This window comes from Anoplopoma fimbria, chromosome 13, assembly GCF_027596085.1.
Source record: "Anoplopoma fimbria isolate UVic2021 breed Golden Eagle Sablefish chromosome 13, Afim_UVic_2022, whole genome shotgun sequence".
NCBI lineage: Eukaryota > Metazoa > Chordata > Actinopteri > Perciformes > Anoplopomatidae > Anoplopoma > Anoplopoma fimbria.
In genome coordinates this window covers 29,091,934-29,108,683 of record NC_072461.1, presented here as the reverse complement: position 1 = coordinate 29,108,683, position 16,750 = coordinate 29,091,934, and the positions used below count along the sequence as shown (strand labels likewise).

At 42.7% G+C, this 16,750-nt stretch overlaps 1 protein-coding gene across 2 annotated transcripts in view; it reads left to right on the top strand.

The window, feature by feature from the left end:
• Positions 1 to 16,750, top strand: part of LOC129101444 (scavenger receptor cysteine-rich type 1 protein M160-like) — a 47,898-nt gene that overhangs the window by 13,115 nt on the left and 18,033 nt on the right. For both annotated transcript variants that reach the window (XM_054611275.1, XM_054611276.1), the window contains exons 4-6: positions 33 to 317; positions 744 to 1,082; positions 1,175 to 1,453. In XM_054611275.1, the coding sequence (XP_054467250.1) occupies positions 33 to 317; positions 744 to 1,082; positions 1,175 to 1,453 (903 nt within the window). The remainder of the gene's footprint in view (positions 1 to 32; positions 318 to 743; positions 1,083 to 1,174; positions 1,454 to 16,750) is intronic.

Below are 16,750 nucleotides of genomic sequence, written 5' to 3'. Positions count from 1 at the left end.
TCTTTACTGACGACTCCCTTGTTTCTGTTCAGAGTCTATCAGGTTGGTGGGAAGAGACAGTCGCTGTGCAGGAACACTGGAGCTGAAACATGAAAGATCCTGGAAACCAGTAAAGGGCTCTGGCGTGACCCTGAAGGCAGCATCTATTGCCTGTAGAGCTCTGGACTGTGGCTCTGCTGTTTCTGTAGGATGGAGAAAGGAGTCCTCAGAGAGAGCTGTGTGGTGGATCAAGTCTGACTGTGTTCATTCAGGAAATGATCTGAGGGAGTGTTTAACAACAGATGACTCTACCTTCATGCTGGATGTCACCTGCTCAGGTAAGCCCATCAGTGACATCATCTATGACAGTAATGTACTCAGGTTGACACAAACATGCACCAGCTAGAGTGGCAGCAGACTTGTCTGTTGAGCTGCTGCCTCAGTAATTCAGGTGCTGAACGCACCAAGATATCTTTATGAATGAGACCTACATGTCTGCTGCTTCAGGTGTCTGGAACAACCAACAACCAGCCTGAAAGGACTCCTCCTTCAGCTTGACAGCTTTCTTATTCACTGGTTTCCACCAGCAGGTTCTTTGGTTTCCAACATAACAGGCACCAATGACCTACTGGCCACAACTTTGAGCAGCTCAGCTCAGCCTCATATTCTGAGTCACAGATCTTCTAAGAAAAATAAGACAGAATGTTATTTAGTGTCTGGTGATTTTTTATCTCTCTCTCTTTCATCTTCTATCATCTCTACAGACTCCAGACCTGTCAGGCTGGTGAATGGGACTAGTCTGTGCTCAGGTAGACTGGAGGTGAAGTCCAACCACTCTAACCAGTCCAACCAGTCCAACCAGAGGTGGTCCTCAGTGTGTGAAGATGACTTTGACCAGCAGGATGCAGAGGTGGTCTGTAGGGAGCTTGGCTGTGGGGCTCCTTCAGTCCTCCAGGGGGCGCTCTATGGAGAAGTGGAGGCTCCAATGTGGACCAAAGAGTTCCAGTGTGGAGGCCATGAGTCTGCTCTCCTGGACTGTAGAAGCTCAGGCTCAGATAGAAACACCTGCTCACCTGGCAAAGCTGTTGGACTCACCTGCTCAGGTAGAAGAGGAGCTGCAGCTCTGATCTGGTTCATTTCTGTTCTACTGAAACTCACTTTGTTCTTTACTGACGACTCTCTTGTTTCTGTTCAGAACCTGTCAGGTTGGTGGGAGGAGCCAGTCGCTGTGCAGGAACACTGGAGGTGAAACGAGTATTCTGGAAACCAATAGAATACTCTGACTGGAACCTGAAGAAAGCATCTGTTGTCTGTAGAGATCTGGACTGTGGCTCTGCTGTTGATGTAAGACGGAGAGAGTCCTCAAACAGATATGTGTGGAGGATCGACTATAACTGTGATAAGACTGTATCTGATATGAGGGAATGTTTAGTATCATATTCCTCTTCCTCCATCGTGTATCTCACCTGCTCAGGTAAGCCCATCAGTGACATCATCTGTGTACTGATCTGATTCCTATGTCTGGGTCCAGTCCCTCCCTAACTACATACTGTGAGTCTGTATATAAACACTCTCTGAGGTGGCTCTATCCCTTCATGAGCCTTCACCTGTCACTTCCTCATCAGGTGAACCGTTAGATTCCCTTTGTCTGCTTTCAAACGTGACTTTTCTGCATGTTGAACTCTACTGGCTCAGCACCTGGTACAGCTGAAGTGGAGACATGTTTCTTCATCCAGTTCAAGGCACATCTTCTGAGGAGTGGATACTTGTGTTCCATCAGTTGGTCCCATAACTCTTCATTCATGCCAGGTGTTTCCCTTCATTTGATCTCAATGTAGATCTGCAGTGAGAGAATCTCGTTCTCAGCAGCAAAGCTGTCCAGGTGGAACACTGATACTATGCTGCTCTCAGTGAAGCTCTTCTGATGCTCTGATCTTGCTCCTCATAGATGTCAAGCTGCAGAATGTCTTTGCCCTGATGTTTCACTTCTGCCTGCATGTGAGGAAAGTTCTCATTGTTAAAGCCAACTTGACAGCAGTTGTATCTTTTAAACGTGTTCTCTTCACTGATCCTGTTGATGACGTGTTCATCATAATCCTGCAGCTCTACATCAGCTTCATTCTTCATTTTTGAAATGTTTGAGTATGTTGAAAGGAGGAAATGCACGTACAAACAAATATTCTGATTCATAAAACCTTGCATAAGTCTTCCAGTGAGATATTTCCTCTAATAATTCCATATTCAACCTGTAAATGTGTGCAGCTGGTTCTGCCTCACATCCCTCTACACGCCCACATTCAACCATAAACGGTCAATGCAAAGCACCGTGTGAATGTTGATGCATAGAAATGAGCTGCTGATCAATGGGTCTTTATGGTGAATTACAGCAACTACAAGAGGAAGACAGAAATCAAAGTGCTTTGGATGAGGTGATCTCTGAACACTTGTTTGCTCCTCATTCTTCTATTGACAGTCCTAACAGTGACAGAGTATCTATCCTGCAGCAGAACACATCACAAATGTCACTGAAGTATTTATAGATTCACAGGAATCACACTGATTGCTTCCAACATGATGGAGACCATCACTGGTACCCACCACCATAGATATCATTTAAAAAAGGAAGTCTGATAGGTGAACACAGTGAATGTATTTTTGTATTCATGTTTTATTATGGCAGTATGATGAGGACAGATCATGAGGTCATGGAGTGATTGTGTGAGAACTGTCACTGGCTTTATTTACACACTTTGCTCATTTACACAATCCTCATGTGCAGGAGGTGAACATTCTCCAGGTGAGGTGAGTGAATAATAATAATAATAATAATACTTTCATTTTATATAGCGCTTTTCTAGATACCCAAAGACGCTTTACATAGGGCGAAGACAAACAAAACAAAAAAGAACACAAAGGAGCAAACAAAACAAACAAACAGAACATTTAAAAAAAAAAGAAAACCGGAGAAGCTGTGCGGAATGAGTCATGTAGTGGAGGGTAGGGAGGAAAGGGAGCAGGGGTTAGCAGGTGAAGGCGAGTTTGAAGAGGTGGGTTTTGAGGGCTTGTTTGAATGATGATAGGGTGGGAGCCTGACGGATGTGGATGGGGAGGACGTTCCAGAGGGAGGGTGCAGCAACTGAGAAGGTCACCCCAGGTCCGGCGCTTGGTCCTGATGGTCTTCAGAGTGTTTGCGCTGGTTGGGGCGTGGAGGGGGAGGAGGTCTGAAAGGTAGGGAGGGGCCAGGTTGTTTAGGGCTTTGTAGGTATTGAGTAATATTTTAAAGTCTATCCTGTATTTGACCGGGAGCCAGTGGAGGTTGCGTAGGACCGGGGTGATGTGTTCGTAGTGGCGTGGAGGTGAGCAGTCGAGCGGCAGAGTTCTGAACATATTGGAGTTTATTGAGGATTTTGTTGGGAGAGCCATAGAGGATGCTGTTGCAGTAGTTGAGTCTGGAGGTTATGAGGGCATGGATGAGAATTTCGGTGGTGGCAGAGGACAGGGAGGGCCGGAGGCGTGCAATGTTCCTGAGGTGAAAGAAGGCAGTTTTGGTGATTCAGAGTCAGCAGAGAGAAGTATGTCATTTGTGATTTTCAGTAGGGCGGTTTCTGTGCTGTGTTTTGAACGGAAGCCGGATTGGAAGGGTTCGTAGAGATTGTGGAGATTGAGGTGGGACTTGAGTTGTGATGCGACAGCTCTCTCAAGGACTTTGGACAGGTAGGGGAGGTTGGAGATGGGCCGGTAGTTGTTGGGGATGTCGGGGTCAAGACCAGGTTTTTTCAGTACGGGGGTGACAGCAGCGAGCTTGAGTGGGAGGGGCACGAGACCAGAGGACAATGAGGAGTTGATGATGTTGGTGATGAGAGGGGAGAGTGAGGGGAGGCAGGCCTTGACTAAGGAAGAGGGGAGGGGGTCAAGGGCACAGGTGGAGGTCTTCATGCTGGAGACTATGGAGGAGAGGTGTTTGTTGATGGTGGAGAAAAGCGTTTTGGGGTTGTTGGAGCCAGATTTGATGATGGAGGAGTAGTGAGAGGAGCGAGCGGTGTTGAGGGCATCTTTATATTGTTGTTGGTGGAGTTTGAGGGCATCAAGGTGAACAGTGAGTCCAGTATTTTTGACAAGACGTTCCAGTTGACGGCCCTGCACTTTGAGGTGGCGAAGGTGGTCAGTGTACCAGGGGGTGGAGTGGGTGAAGGAGACGAGTTTTGATTTTTTGGGGGCGATGACATCAAGACAGGAGGAGAGTGCATCATTATAGTAATTGACCAGGGCAGTGGGGGAGGCAGTCGAAATAGGGGCAGAGGCAGAGACGGTGGCAGCCAAGGTGGAGGAGAGCGAGGGGAGGTTGACGGACTTGATGTTCCGGAATGTTATGGTGCGATTCTGCTTAACATGGGGGGTGGGGATGTCTATGTCCAAGGTGATAGCCAGGTGGTCAGAGATGGTGAGGTCGATGCTGGTTAGATTGCTGATGGTAATGCCGGAGGTGCAGACCAGGTCAAGTGTGTGTCCTTTTTTATGGGTGGGAAAGTCGACATGTTGGGAGATGTTGAAGAAGTTAAAAATGTCCAGGAGTTCTGTAGAGGTTGTGGAGTCCGATGAGTCGACGTGTATGTTAAAGTCACCGAGTAGCAGAATGGATGGAGAGATGGCGCAGAGTTGTGTGAGAAATTCAGACAGATCAGAGGGGAAAGCAGGGTTAGGTTTTGGGGGGCGGTAAACGACTGCAGTAACCAGGTGTTTGGGACCAGACAGTTTAAAAACAAATGAGGAGGGAGCCGGGATGGTTATTGCACTTGTAGTGATGTCTTTACGAAAGATTGTGGCTATTCCACCACCACCACGCCCATGGTGGCGTGGCTTGTCCATGTATGAGTATCCAGGGGGTGTGGTTTGGTTTAGTGAAAAGTAGTCCTGTTGGTTTTGCCATGTTTCGGTTAAACAGAGAAAGTCCAGATTATTGTCAGTTATGAATTCATTGAGTAAGAGGCCCTTGTTGTTTAGGGATCGGGTGTTAAACAGAGCAATTTTGAGATGTGGATGAGTTTGGACAGGCTGGGGTGCTTTGGTAAGGGGCGGAGGCAGGCAACTCGCTCGTGTAGGTTGTTGTGGTGATGACGTGTCGGTTGTTGTGGTGATGACGTGTCGGTTGTTGTGGTGATGACGTGTAGGTTGTTGTGGTGATGACGTGCAGGAGTTGCGGCGGTGCGCTCGGCTGACCAGAGGGAGGGGATGGAGAGAGTGGAGCGATCAGGCCAGGAGTAAACAAACTTTCTGCGGGAGGCTCTGTGGATGTAACGGGGCCAACGGAGGAGTCCAAGTGTTTTGATGGCTGAGATGCACGGAGGAGCAGAGAAGTTGTTGAGTTTGAGGAGTTGCGAGGTGGAGTATTGCAGAACCATGCCAGCCGGGGAGGATGTAATGATAAGCCTGAGGTATTTTGTCGGTAGCCACGGACTTGATGACCAGAGTTGGAGAAGTGACAGCAGGCAGGTGGTGGAGTGAGAAAGTGGTGATGGATGAGGCGAGGAAACGGAGGAGGCAGTTTAGTCAGTGTCGTATCTTTCATGTGACAGTGCTGTTGTAGTGATGAGGAAGGATGCTCTGCGGACACTGTTCTTGCTGGTATAATAAAGTTTATTACAAACAAGCAACACATGTCATGACGGACGTCTAGAGCGCCCGGAGGTCTCGAGTCGAATCTGTGAGTTCCCTGACAATCCGGGCTCTTGCACCTCATTATATAGGGTACATATTAATCACATTTGGGGGAGAAAGACAAGATAATGTATGTGGCTCCGTCATTCTACACACTTAATCACATTTGGCCCCTGGTATCCTGTCCATCTGCTTCCTGTATCCTATGTAAGACAAAAACACTTGTGTCCTTCGCTGTATTGTGAAAGACCAGAAAATATACCACATATTCCCCCCTTCGAGACTTACACAAAAAGTCTCGAAAAAATAAAAGAAGAGACATACAGGTGTATAATCATGACAGAATTAACAACCCGTCCTTTTTAACATTAAAGCAACTGTACGGAGTATAAAAGTGAGAGTGAGTCAGGCAGCTAATTTTTCTTGAAATATCCATTAAACAATGTAGACAGGAAAATTCCCTCACGGTCCCTCTGCCAAGGCGACCATACGCAGTACTCCATAACACTGAAATGTGGAATTTTAGCAATTTGTGTAAGGAAATGACTTAAGCAAATACATATGGAACTCCCAGTAAATCAAAACAAAACAATGTCCAAAGTCAGGCTGGTCGACCCATCGCACCTTTCTATGGACCTTTTCCTGCCTACCCCACTGTCCCTAAACATCGAGAAAAAGAAAACATCCGAGGTCCCATTATATTTAGAAACCGTCATTTCCCAAGCATTTAATACACAAAGAAGAAAATTCATTTTTAATAATACTAATGTAACATCTAAGAGAAGACATAAGACTGTATAACGCTGCAGTTTCTCAGCAGCCTTGACTCAGGTGTAGTGTCGATGGCGTCTTGAATCTGGATGTTGTATCGCCAGTCCACGTTCAGAGTCCTTCAGACCATTCGTATTTTCATGTTTGAAGTGTCTGAATCCATTCAGCCCATCGGAGTCCCTGACAATCCACCACCCTCACAGTGGTCTTCCCCCAAAATGTTCTAGAATGGAAGAAAAGAAAACCAGTATCTTTTGCATACAGAATAGATACACATTAAAACATCAAACACAGAATAAGAACACTTCTATAAGTAAAAATGTGAAATTACAAATCACATTGTCCATTAATCATATTGTTCATTTGTTTCCATACCCCCCCTTCGAGACTAAACAAAGTCTCGAAAGAGCAAAACAAAATCAACACTACAAACTACGCAAGCGATAACAGAGGTAAATAATAGGATTATAATCATATGAGATATTCAAAATGGATATTCCTCCACCAATTCGATCTGTATCGCGTCATCCTCATCCACGTCCGTGTCAGCTTCGTGTAATAATGGCATCAGAGTTTGATCGCCGGGCAGCACAACTCCAACCCATCTAATTATCATAGCCTTTGCAAAGGTCAACAACAGCGTACAAAAACAAAACATCACACACAACGACAGAACGAGCGCTACCAAAACCTGAACTAACACTGCTCCTAGTGGCCCCAATTTATCCTGCAACCAAGCATTTGCAGACCATCCCGCGTCTTCTGACGGGCCAAATGCATCTCTTCAATGCCTCTATGACACTAGTCATATTATCAGAACTATCAGGAATCAACGTGTAGCAAGCCGACCCTGTTAAGTTCAAAGTCATACAAAGGCCCCCTTGTTTGGCCAAAATATAGTCAAGAGCCATGTCATGTTTTAGCAACGTCAGTCTGTGGCTTTTCTGAGTGTTTGACAAATATTCAAAACCTCTTATGGTTTCGTTCGCAAAGCCCTGCAAGGTGTAGGTAATGTTGTCGATGTGATCTGCCAAGAATGTCACCCCATACCATGGAAATAATCCTATACCCCACTTCTCTCCTATACTTATTCTCCAATGGTAAGATTCCAAATTGTGGAACTGTGCCAACTCACGTTTCTTCCTATTACTTGAAGCGACATCGGATTGGACCCCATCTGGCCCTACTCCCTTCTGGATAGTAAGAACCTCATATGGAAGTTTCAACAGTGCCATATAACAGCATCCTGTCCACCCATATGGTAGAAATAGGTATGCCTTATTACCACAGACCCACCAAATATCCTTGAAATTTCCTATAGTCACATTCCCCGGCAATATCTGGTTATGTACCCTTAAAATTGTCTTCTTTTTGTGTTCTGGTACCTGAAAAGATGCTTCATACAAATCATTACTAGTCCCATGTTTCATTTTACCCAAGTCCATCATATAATCATCACAATCTGATAACCCCATAAACGTTCCCGGCCCACCATAAGTTGTATTTGAACAAAAGCAGCTGGTAGCTCCCACTTCTGTCACCTCCATTACATCAGGGAACGCAGTTCTGATATCTTCATGCTGATCAAGTAAATTTACATATGATAATTCCATCAACCAAGAACAAGTAAATCTAGGCCTAAACAGATGCACTGACAAAGACATCACTATATCTACTGCTGACTGCTGGTGATACAACAGCCATGATAATGCATAACTTTGACACCTAGTGGTTAGTGGTTCTGGTATAGTCTCTAAAATCGAAGGCCATGAGTTCGGCGATAGGACTTTCACCAGACATGGACCATCCGTTTTCACAACCGATCTTACGGAGTGGGTTACTTGCTGGAACCATAAGTTCCTACCTGCCCAAGGGTCTGCGATGTGTAACACTGAAGGATCAAACCCAAATGCCTTCCATTTAGTGTCTCTCTTTTGTATTGTATGGTATTGATCCATCATGTACTCTGGTGTCTGATCAGAGTCAACAAAGTTATTATCTACGTTTGACATAGTCTTCTGAGCTGTCATAGATGACTCTACATACCTCTCTTCTATCCTCTGTTCTCTAACTTCAACAGTGTCATTACTGCTGTTCACGCTAGGCTCTAATTTTGACATTAGCTTCTGGGTTGCATTAATCACATCCTTAAATGTCCAAGATGTCATATTAGATGTCTGCGTTATATTTACAAATGTCGTAGATGCCACAGATGTCGTCACCGTTGTAGCATTCATCCCCTTTGGAGTCATAGCTAGAGTAGTAGCCTGAGTAGGTGTATGACCATTCTTAGTTGTTTCTGGAACTAACGTAACAAGCTTCATCTGTGTACTAATCACCTTTGGAGTAGTTACTGTAGTAAATTGTTTCTGAACCCCTTTAGTATTCGTAGAAACTCCAATAGGCCCCAAATCTCTTATCAGGAGTGACACTCTACGAGTTACACGACCTTCGATCCAATAATTTTGATATGGAACAAATTTAAACTCCGGTTCTACATAAGTACACATGTATTCTCCTTCGTCTTCCCGAGTAACGTTACGCAGGACAAGGGAACAATCATCTTCACTTTTCTTCCACCTCATCTCATTGAACAAAATATACTTCCTTTGATCACGAGGCACAATGTCATCTTCAGGTCTTGTCAACAACAAATCTTCACCACGACTATTCTCCCATTTGGGAGGCAAGTTACCACCACTGTTCCATCTCCCACATTGACAAGGAAGGTAAGCTGTTCCTCCTAACCTAACTCTGATCACAGTACTCAAAGGAGGTGACGTTATAGATACCATCTGAGGCGCCTTTGTAGTTACATGTGATGCATTTATACTTCCAATAGCTTTTGCCATTGAAAGAGTAGATTTCTCTTCCATTTTCCCAGCTTTCGTCTGGCGAGTTGATGTCATTGTTGTCAATTCTCTTGTTTCCCCAACATCTTGGAAGTCCATACTCTTATTCCCCCCTAGTATCACTAGAGACACTATGCGAACTCTAAATCCTAACTCGGGCCGCTTACTTCCAATATGTCGATCGTAAAAAGTACACCTGTAATCACCCTGATCTTCCTGTTGAGGCTTGTGTACATAGAGACTACAGTCTCCCTCACCCTTCACTCTCCTTTTGTCATTAAGTAATGTATATTTCCCTACTGGTAATGTCTCTGACAGATCTAGGATCTTACCATGGCCATCTTTCCACTGAACTCTGAGTTTCCCTTTACCACTATTTTCTTCTGTACACTGACATGGAAGCCGAACTGACTCCCCCAAGGTTGCTTCAACCCTGGTTCTTGTAACGGTTTGGTTTGACTCTTCTCCTAACTGGTCTCGGGCTCCTTTGTCTAACTGGATCCCTGGGTTGTCCTGCAGCGGAGTCACCGCCCTTTGATATCTCTGGCGCTTTGCAGGCAACTGAAATAGGTCCTGCTGGGTCTGGGACATGTTGAAAGACAATGTCTCTAAATCTTCTTTCCTGTCCATCAACTGCCGAGTCATTTCTGGCATCATCAGGAATATGTACAGAAACATCCACATTGTCTTCGGGCTCTCTTGAGCCTTCAACATCTTGGATCGGTGAATGTGGCGCCTCTTCACTTGGCGCTTTGACACAATGTGATAAATGATACCACGTGGGAGACCCTTTAACCTGGACCGCGGTTCCAGTACTGCGAACTACTTCAAATGGTCCTTCACGGCGTTCGTTATACCACTTCCGTCTAAACACCTTCACGAACACCTTGTCTCCAGGTTGCACTGTGATCCTTTTTTGCTCATTGAGCTTCTCCTGCACCTCCTCCTTAGTTTGCCTGTCAGACACATATGTGGATATTCTTTTATGTAGATTAACCATGTATGTGACATATGTTTGCATTTCATCTTCTAAAAGGGCCAGACTTGGACCTTTCCCACTTGTCCGCAGACAAGGCGTTGGCATCAGTCTTCCTGTAACCAACTCATGAGGTGTCATATGTAAATCGCGGAGCTCACTAGAGCGACATACCATTAACGCCAATGGAAGCGCTGCTATCCAATTTAACCCCGTGTGCTGGCATATTTTGACAATACGATTTTTCAGAACACCATTCATTCTTTCGCACATCCCTTGACTTTGCAGATGATAGACTGCACCAAGACGCTGTTTAATTCCTAGTTTTTGCAAAATCAATTTCACCGTCTTATCCACAAACTCTTTCCCATTGTCTGAGGATATTCGATCTGGAAGTCCCCACCTGCTTATGACCTCTCTACATAAGAACTTAGCAACCGATTGAGCATCTTTCCGTTTTGTTGGACAAGCCTCAGGCCATCGTGAAAATCTGTCCACAACGACTAGCATATATCTTTTCCCTCCAATCGGTTTTATCATGTCAACATAGTCCACAACTAGTTCACGCATAGGACCTCTTGGAGTTGGGATGTGGCCAGGAGGAACCGTCACTCCCCTCCGAACATTGTTTTTCAGACAGATAGTGCACCTGCCTATGACATAATCAATCTGTTCAAGCAAACATGGTGCCCAAAAACCATACTCTTTTGTAATCTTTCTCTTAACTTCCCCCCTTGCAACGTGAGCTAAACCATGCGCCTCCTGAATCATCAGACCCAACAGGTCTGGAGGTGATAGTATCAGCCCCTCATGATTTCTCCAAAGTCCAGTAGAATCTCGGGTGGCACCTCGGTCTAGCCACAACTGTTTGTCCATTTCAGGAGCAGCTTCCTGTATTAAAATCACATCTTTGAGCGTAATTTTGTCTTCCAAGTTCACTTCATGTGTGACGAGAAGAACTTTGCCCAATTTATCTGCTCCTGTGACTGCTCTTGCAGCTTCATCAGCCGCTCTATTCCCTTGTGAAACCCTTGATGCATCCCTCCTATGTGCCGCACACTTAGCTATTGCTATTTCTTTAGGCTTCATCATAGCATGCAGCAATTTCATGATCTGGGCGTGATGCTGTATCGGCGAACCATCCGTTTTCTTAAACCCTCGGTTCTTCCACACTGCTCCAAACAAGTGGCACACATTATGTGCATATGCAGAGTCGGTATATATCGTCACTCGCTTCCCTTCTGCCAACAAACACGCTTCAGTTAGCCCCACCAGCAGCTCAGCAAGTTGTGCCGATGCAGGCTGTGGTATCCCTTCAGCCTTCTCAACTGCAAATCCAGTTCCTTGGGCTTTTACTACCGCATGGCCAGCACTTAATTTATCGCCCACACGATAACAAGACCCATCAGTCCAATACTCCAGGTCCACCACATGCAATGGGAGAGCTTGTAAGTCTGATCTAAGCCTAGAGTATTTATCTGCTTCTTGAACACAATCGTGTGGCTCACCATCTTCTGGAGTTGGCAAATTCTCAGCTGGATTTACCGTAACACACCTTGCTAGGGTAACATCTTCCTGCTCTAAGAGCCTATGATAGTCTCTGAGCCTAGACATAGTCAAGTTGTTCTTACCATAATTCAAAAGATTTCTGAGACTATGATGTGTAAGAATTGTCACTGGATAACCCATTGTTACAGATGATGCTTTATTGTACATTAGAGAAACTCCCACCATAGCTCTGTAACACAGTGGTAACCCTAGCTCCACTTCTGAATAAGCCGTGGAGTAATATGAAATGGGTTGAGGACTCGATCCCGTACCCGTTGGTTGACAAAGAACTGCACATGCATGTTTACCCCCAGTAGAAGTCGATACATATAACACAAAATTCTTAGAGTAGTCTGGAATTGCTAGCGCCGGAGCCTCTTGCAACTTCTTTTTTGTCGTTTCAAATGCCAAAAGGCCATCGTGTGTCCAGGACAGATTACAGTGTAGCTTAGCATTCCCAGTACTTTTAATCATAGCTCTCAAAGGCCCCGTCAAGCTAGCATAATCCTCAACCCATGCTGACGAATATCCTGCAATACCAAGAAATGTCATCATCTCTCGGACTGTTCTGGGTTTTGGAGCCTTGCGAATAGCCTCCACGTGACTATCAGAGATGCTTCTGTGTCCCTGCGTTATTGTTTGACCCAAATAAGTTACCTTCTCCTGACAATACTGCAGTTTCTTCAGAGAGGCCTTGTGACCCCTCTCTGCCAGTATTTGTAGCAATTTAATTGAGTCCTTATGACATGTCTCCTCATCTGGTGAACAAATGATGATGTCGTCCACGTATTGAATTACATTGCTTTTTAATACCTGCTCTATCCCATCTAAATCGTCTTTCACTATTTTGTTGAAAATGTGAGGACTATGTTTGAACCCTTGTGGCAGTCTCTCATTTTCTGTATTTTTGTCATCGTCGGGACTTCCGGTAACCTGTTGCGCCATCCTTTATCTGTCCATCTTCTTTTCACATCCTCCCATACCTTTTTATCTGTCTTCCACTGTCCTTTTCCCCACAATCTTCCAACTCTTTCCTCTAGATCCTTTGTCAACTGTTCCACATAACTTCCACTAGTTGGCTCTCCTGCCTCAGCCATTCTATCCTTGTCTGTCACTTCCTTATCTCTCTCTGTTCAACCTTCTTCCTCACTGCTCCGCCTACCTCTTTGCTTCCTCAACGCGCTAATCAGCCATTTTTCCGATATTTTTTGCAATGTTTGCGATGCCTCTGATTAAAGGATTATTCTTCTGTACTATATCAACAGGAGTGATTACTTTTGGATTTTTAGTGTTCTTTTTCCCCATTATAACGGCTTCCTTATGTTTCGTTATTGTACTTTAAGAAGTAATTGCTAAAATTAAAACTACTCAAGGCTATTTAGATTACTACTTTTTTTTTTTAAACCCAATTACCCAATTATCCAATTATCCAATATTCAGCTCAAATCGTCAAACAGACACCATATTGAATGTCCACCACAGCACAGATCAGAACAAACCACGCACAATAACAAAAATGGACGTCTGTAATTGTCAGCAGAGGTTAGACCAAACAATCATATGCCACTAATTAATTAAATGCATTAACTAGTCAATCAGTTGCCAAGTTTTCTATTTATTTATTTATTTATTTATTTCTCCTAACTGCCTAGAGCATGTATTCTTTCATGTGTATAGGAGCAGGTCAACATCCTCTTAGGCTTATAAATGAAAGCAGGTTTATGTGTGTACCATCAATATTACCTACGACTGAGAACACATACAAATATGGAAAATGCAGGTTTTGTTTTTGCTAAAGAGTCTGTGGATAAAGTTGTACCGGCCTTTAGTAGATTGAAACGGAAGCCTCCCCGTGGACGTCAGCACGCCACACTCCGTGATGTGCCGGCCCGCTGCCTTGCCTCCCGTCTCAATTCTCATTCACCGTAGATGACATAACAGACAAGAAACAGGCAATGATTTAGTCTCTTGTGAACCCATTAGGTCCCTTTAACAGCATCTTACATTTTATTCCTAAATTACACCCCTACCTAAACATTGTAGCATTTAGTGAACACCGACTGGACCAAACAGTTCAAACGGCAAAGGAATTCTCTGTAACTCCCAAGAGAGTGTCACCGAACGCCTTTTTTTTTTTTTTTGAGACGAGTGAGGGGGGGTTTCAAACGCTACCCTTCTTAAACGAAGTTCATTGTGCATTTAACAGCTTATTTATTATATTACGTCCCTTTTAAGAAGAGCTCATGTTTTATTTACTAACTCGTTCAATTCATTACGTCTTCTAAAAAGAAGCTCATAGTTTTTTACACAATACATCGGGCCACATATCTATCCTCACAAATTATTAAATGTCCCGTTCTCAAATCACCACCTATGCATGTTTATTCAATCGTAATGTGTTTTTTCTTTCTTTTAACTTTAACACATCTATTCTCTTCCTATGCATTTTATGGCACACAGCTGGAACACATCAGCAGCCAAGTTTCACACACACACACATGCAGCACTCCTACGCACACCCATCCTCCCTCTCTTCTCCTCCCAAAGCAAACACACACACTCATCCTCTTCATCAGTTTAGATCAGGGGTGGGCAATTATGTTTCCCAGGGGGCCAAATGAGCAACTGAAAATATTTTGGAGGGCCGGGCCAAAATGCCAAACTCAATGATGCATAATATACATTTTATTTCTATATAAAAAAGCAGTAAACATTGTTTTGACCGCTGGTAAGAGTGTATGTTATTATTTGGCAATTAAAAGGTGAGGTTAGCTTTCAAAAATATAATTTATTCAAATAGAATTTCCAAAATGATAAACAAAATGTGAAACATTTGACTCATTTTCAGTCACATTAATAACAAAGGGCATTTTGAGTTTCATATACTATTGAAACAAGGATTCTTAGCTTTCTAAAGACATCACATCATCTTTGTAGCCAAAATAAACAAGACATGTCACTGAACTGTGTCACTGTAAAGAACAGTGTCCCAGTTTAGTAGCCTTTTTGACTTTACATGCCTATATTAAATATTTAATGTTTTCACAACTGTGCAAACAAAAAAGAAAAAAAGAAAAGAAAATTGTCCTCTTTAAACACGACATGCTCCCCACACACACACACACACACACACACACACACACACACACACACACACACACACACACACACACACACACACACACACACACACACACACACACACACACACACACACACACACACACACACACACACACACACACACACACACACACACACACACACACACACACACACACACACACACACACACACACCACACACACACACACACACACACACACACACACACACACCACACACACACACACACACACACACACACACACACACACACACACACACACACACACACACACACACACACACACACAGGTTCACACACACACACACACACACACACACACACACACACACCACACACACACACAAACAGGTTCACCTTGACTTCATAAAGAAACATTAGTAGTAAACATGAGTAGTAAACATGAGTAGTAAACATGAGTAGTAAACATGAGTAGTAAACATTAGTAGTAAACATGAGTAGTAAACATTAGTAGTAAACATGAGTAGTAAACATGAGTAGTAAACATGAGTAGTAAACATGAGTAGTAAACATTAGTAGTAAACATGAGTAGTAAACATGAGTAGTAAACATGAGTAGTAAACATTAGTAGTAAACATGAGTAGTAAACATGAGTAGTAAACATTAGTAGTAAACATGAGTAGTAAACATTAGTAGTAAACATGAGTAGTAAACATTAGTAGTAAACATGAGTAGTAAACATGAGTAGTAAACATGAGTAGTAAACATGAGTAGTAAACATTAGTAGTAAACATGAGTAGTAAACATAGTAAACATGAGTAGTAAACATTAGTAGTAAACATGAGTAGTAAACATTAGTAGTAAACATTAGTAGTAAACATGAGTAGTAAACATTAGTAGTAAACATGAGTAGTAAACATGAGTAGTAAACATTAGTAGTAAACATGAGTAGTAAACATGAGTAGTAAACATTAGTAGTAAACATGAGTAGTAAACATGAGTAGTAAACATTAGTAGTAAACATGAGTAGTAAACATGAGTAGTAAACATGAGTAGTAAACATTAGTAGTAAACATGAGTAGTAAACATGAGTAGTAAACATTAGTAGTAAACATGAGTAGTAAACATTAGTAGTAAACATTAGTAGTAAACATGAGTAGTAAACATTAGTAGTAAACATTAGTAGTAAACATGAGTAGTAAACATTAGTAGTAAACATGAGTAGTAAACATTAGTAGTAAACATGAGTAGTAAACATGAGTAGTAAACATTAGTAGTAAACATTAGTAGTAAACATGAGTAGTAAACATTAGTAGTAAACATGAGTAGTAAACACTAGTAGTAAACATGAGTAGTAAACATTAGTAGTAAACACTAGTAGTAAACATGAGTAGTAAACATGAGTAGTAAACATTAGTAGTAAACATGAGTAGTAAACATGAGTAGTAAACATTAGTAGTAAACATTAGTAGTAAACATGAGTAGTAAACATTAGTAGTAAACACTAGTAGTAAACATGAGTAGTAAACATGAGTAGTAAACATGAGTAGTAAACATGAGTAGTAAACACAGTAGTAAACATTAGTAGTAAACATGAGTAGTAAACATTAGTAGTAAACACTAGTAGTAAACATGAGTAGTAAACATTAGTAGTAAACATTAGTAGTAGTAGTAAACATGAGTAGTAAACATGAGTAGTAAACATTAGTAGTAAACATGAGTAGTAAACATGAGTAGTAAACATGAGTAGTAAACATTAGTAGTAAACATTAGTAGTAAACATTAGTAGTAAACATGAGTAGTAAACATTAGTAGTAAACATGAGTAGTAAACATTAGTAGTAAACATTAGTAGTAAACATGAGTAGTAAACATGAGTAGT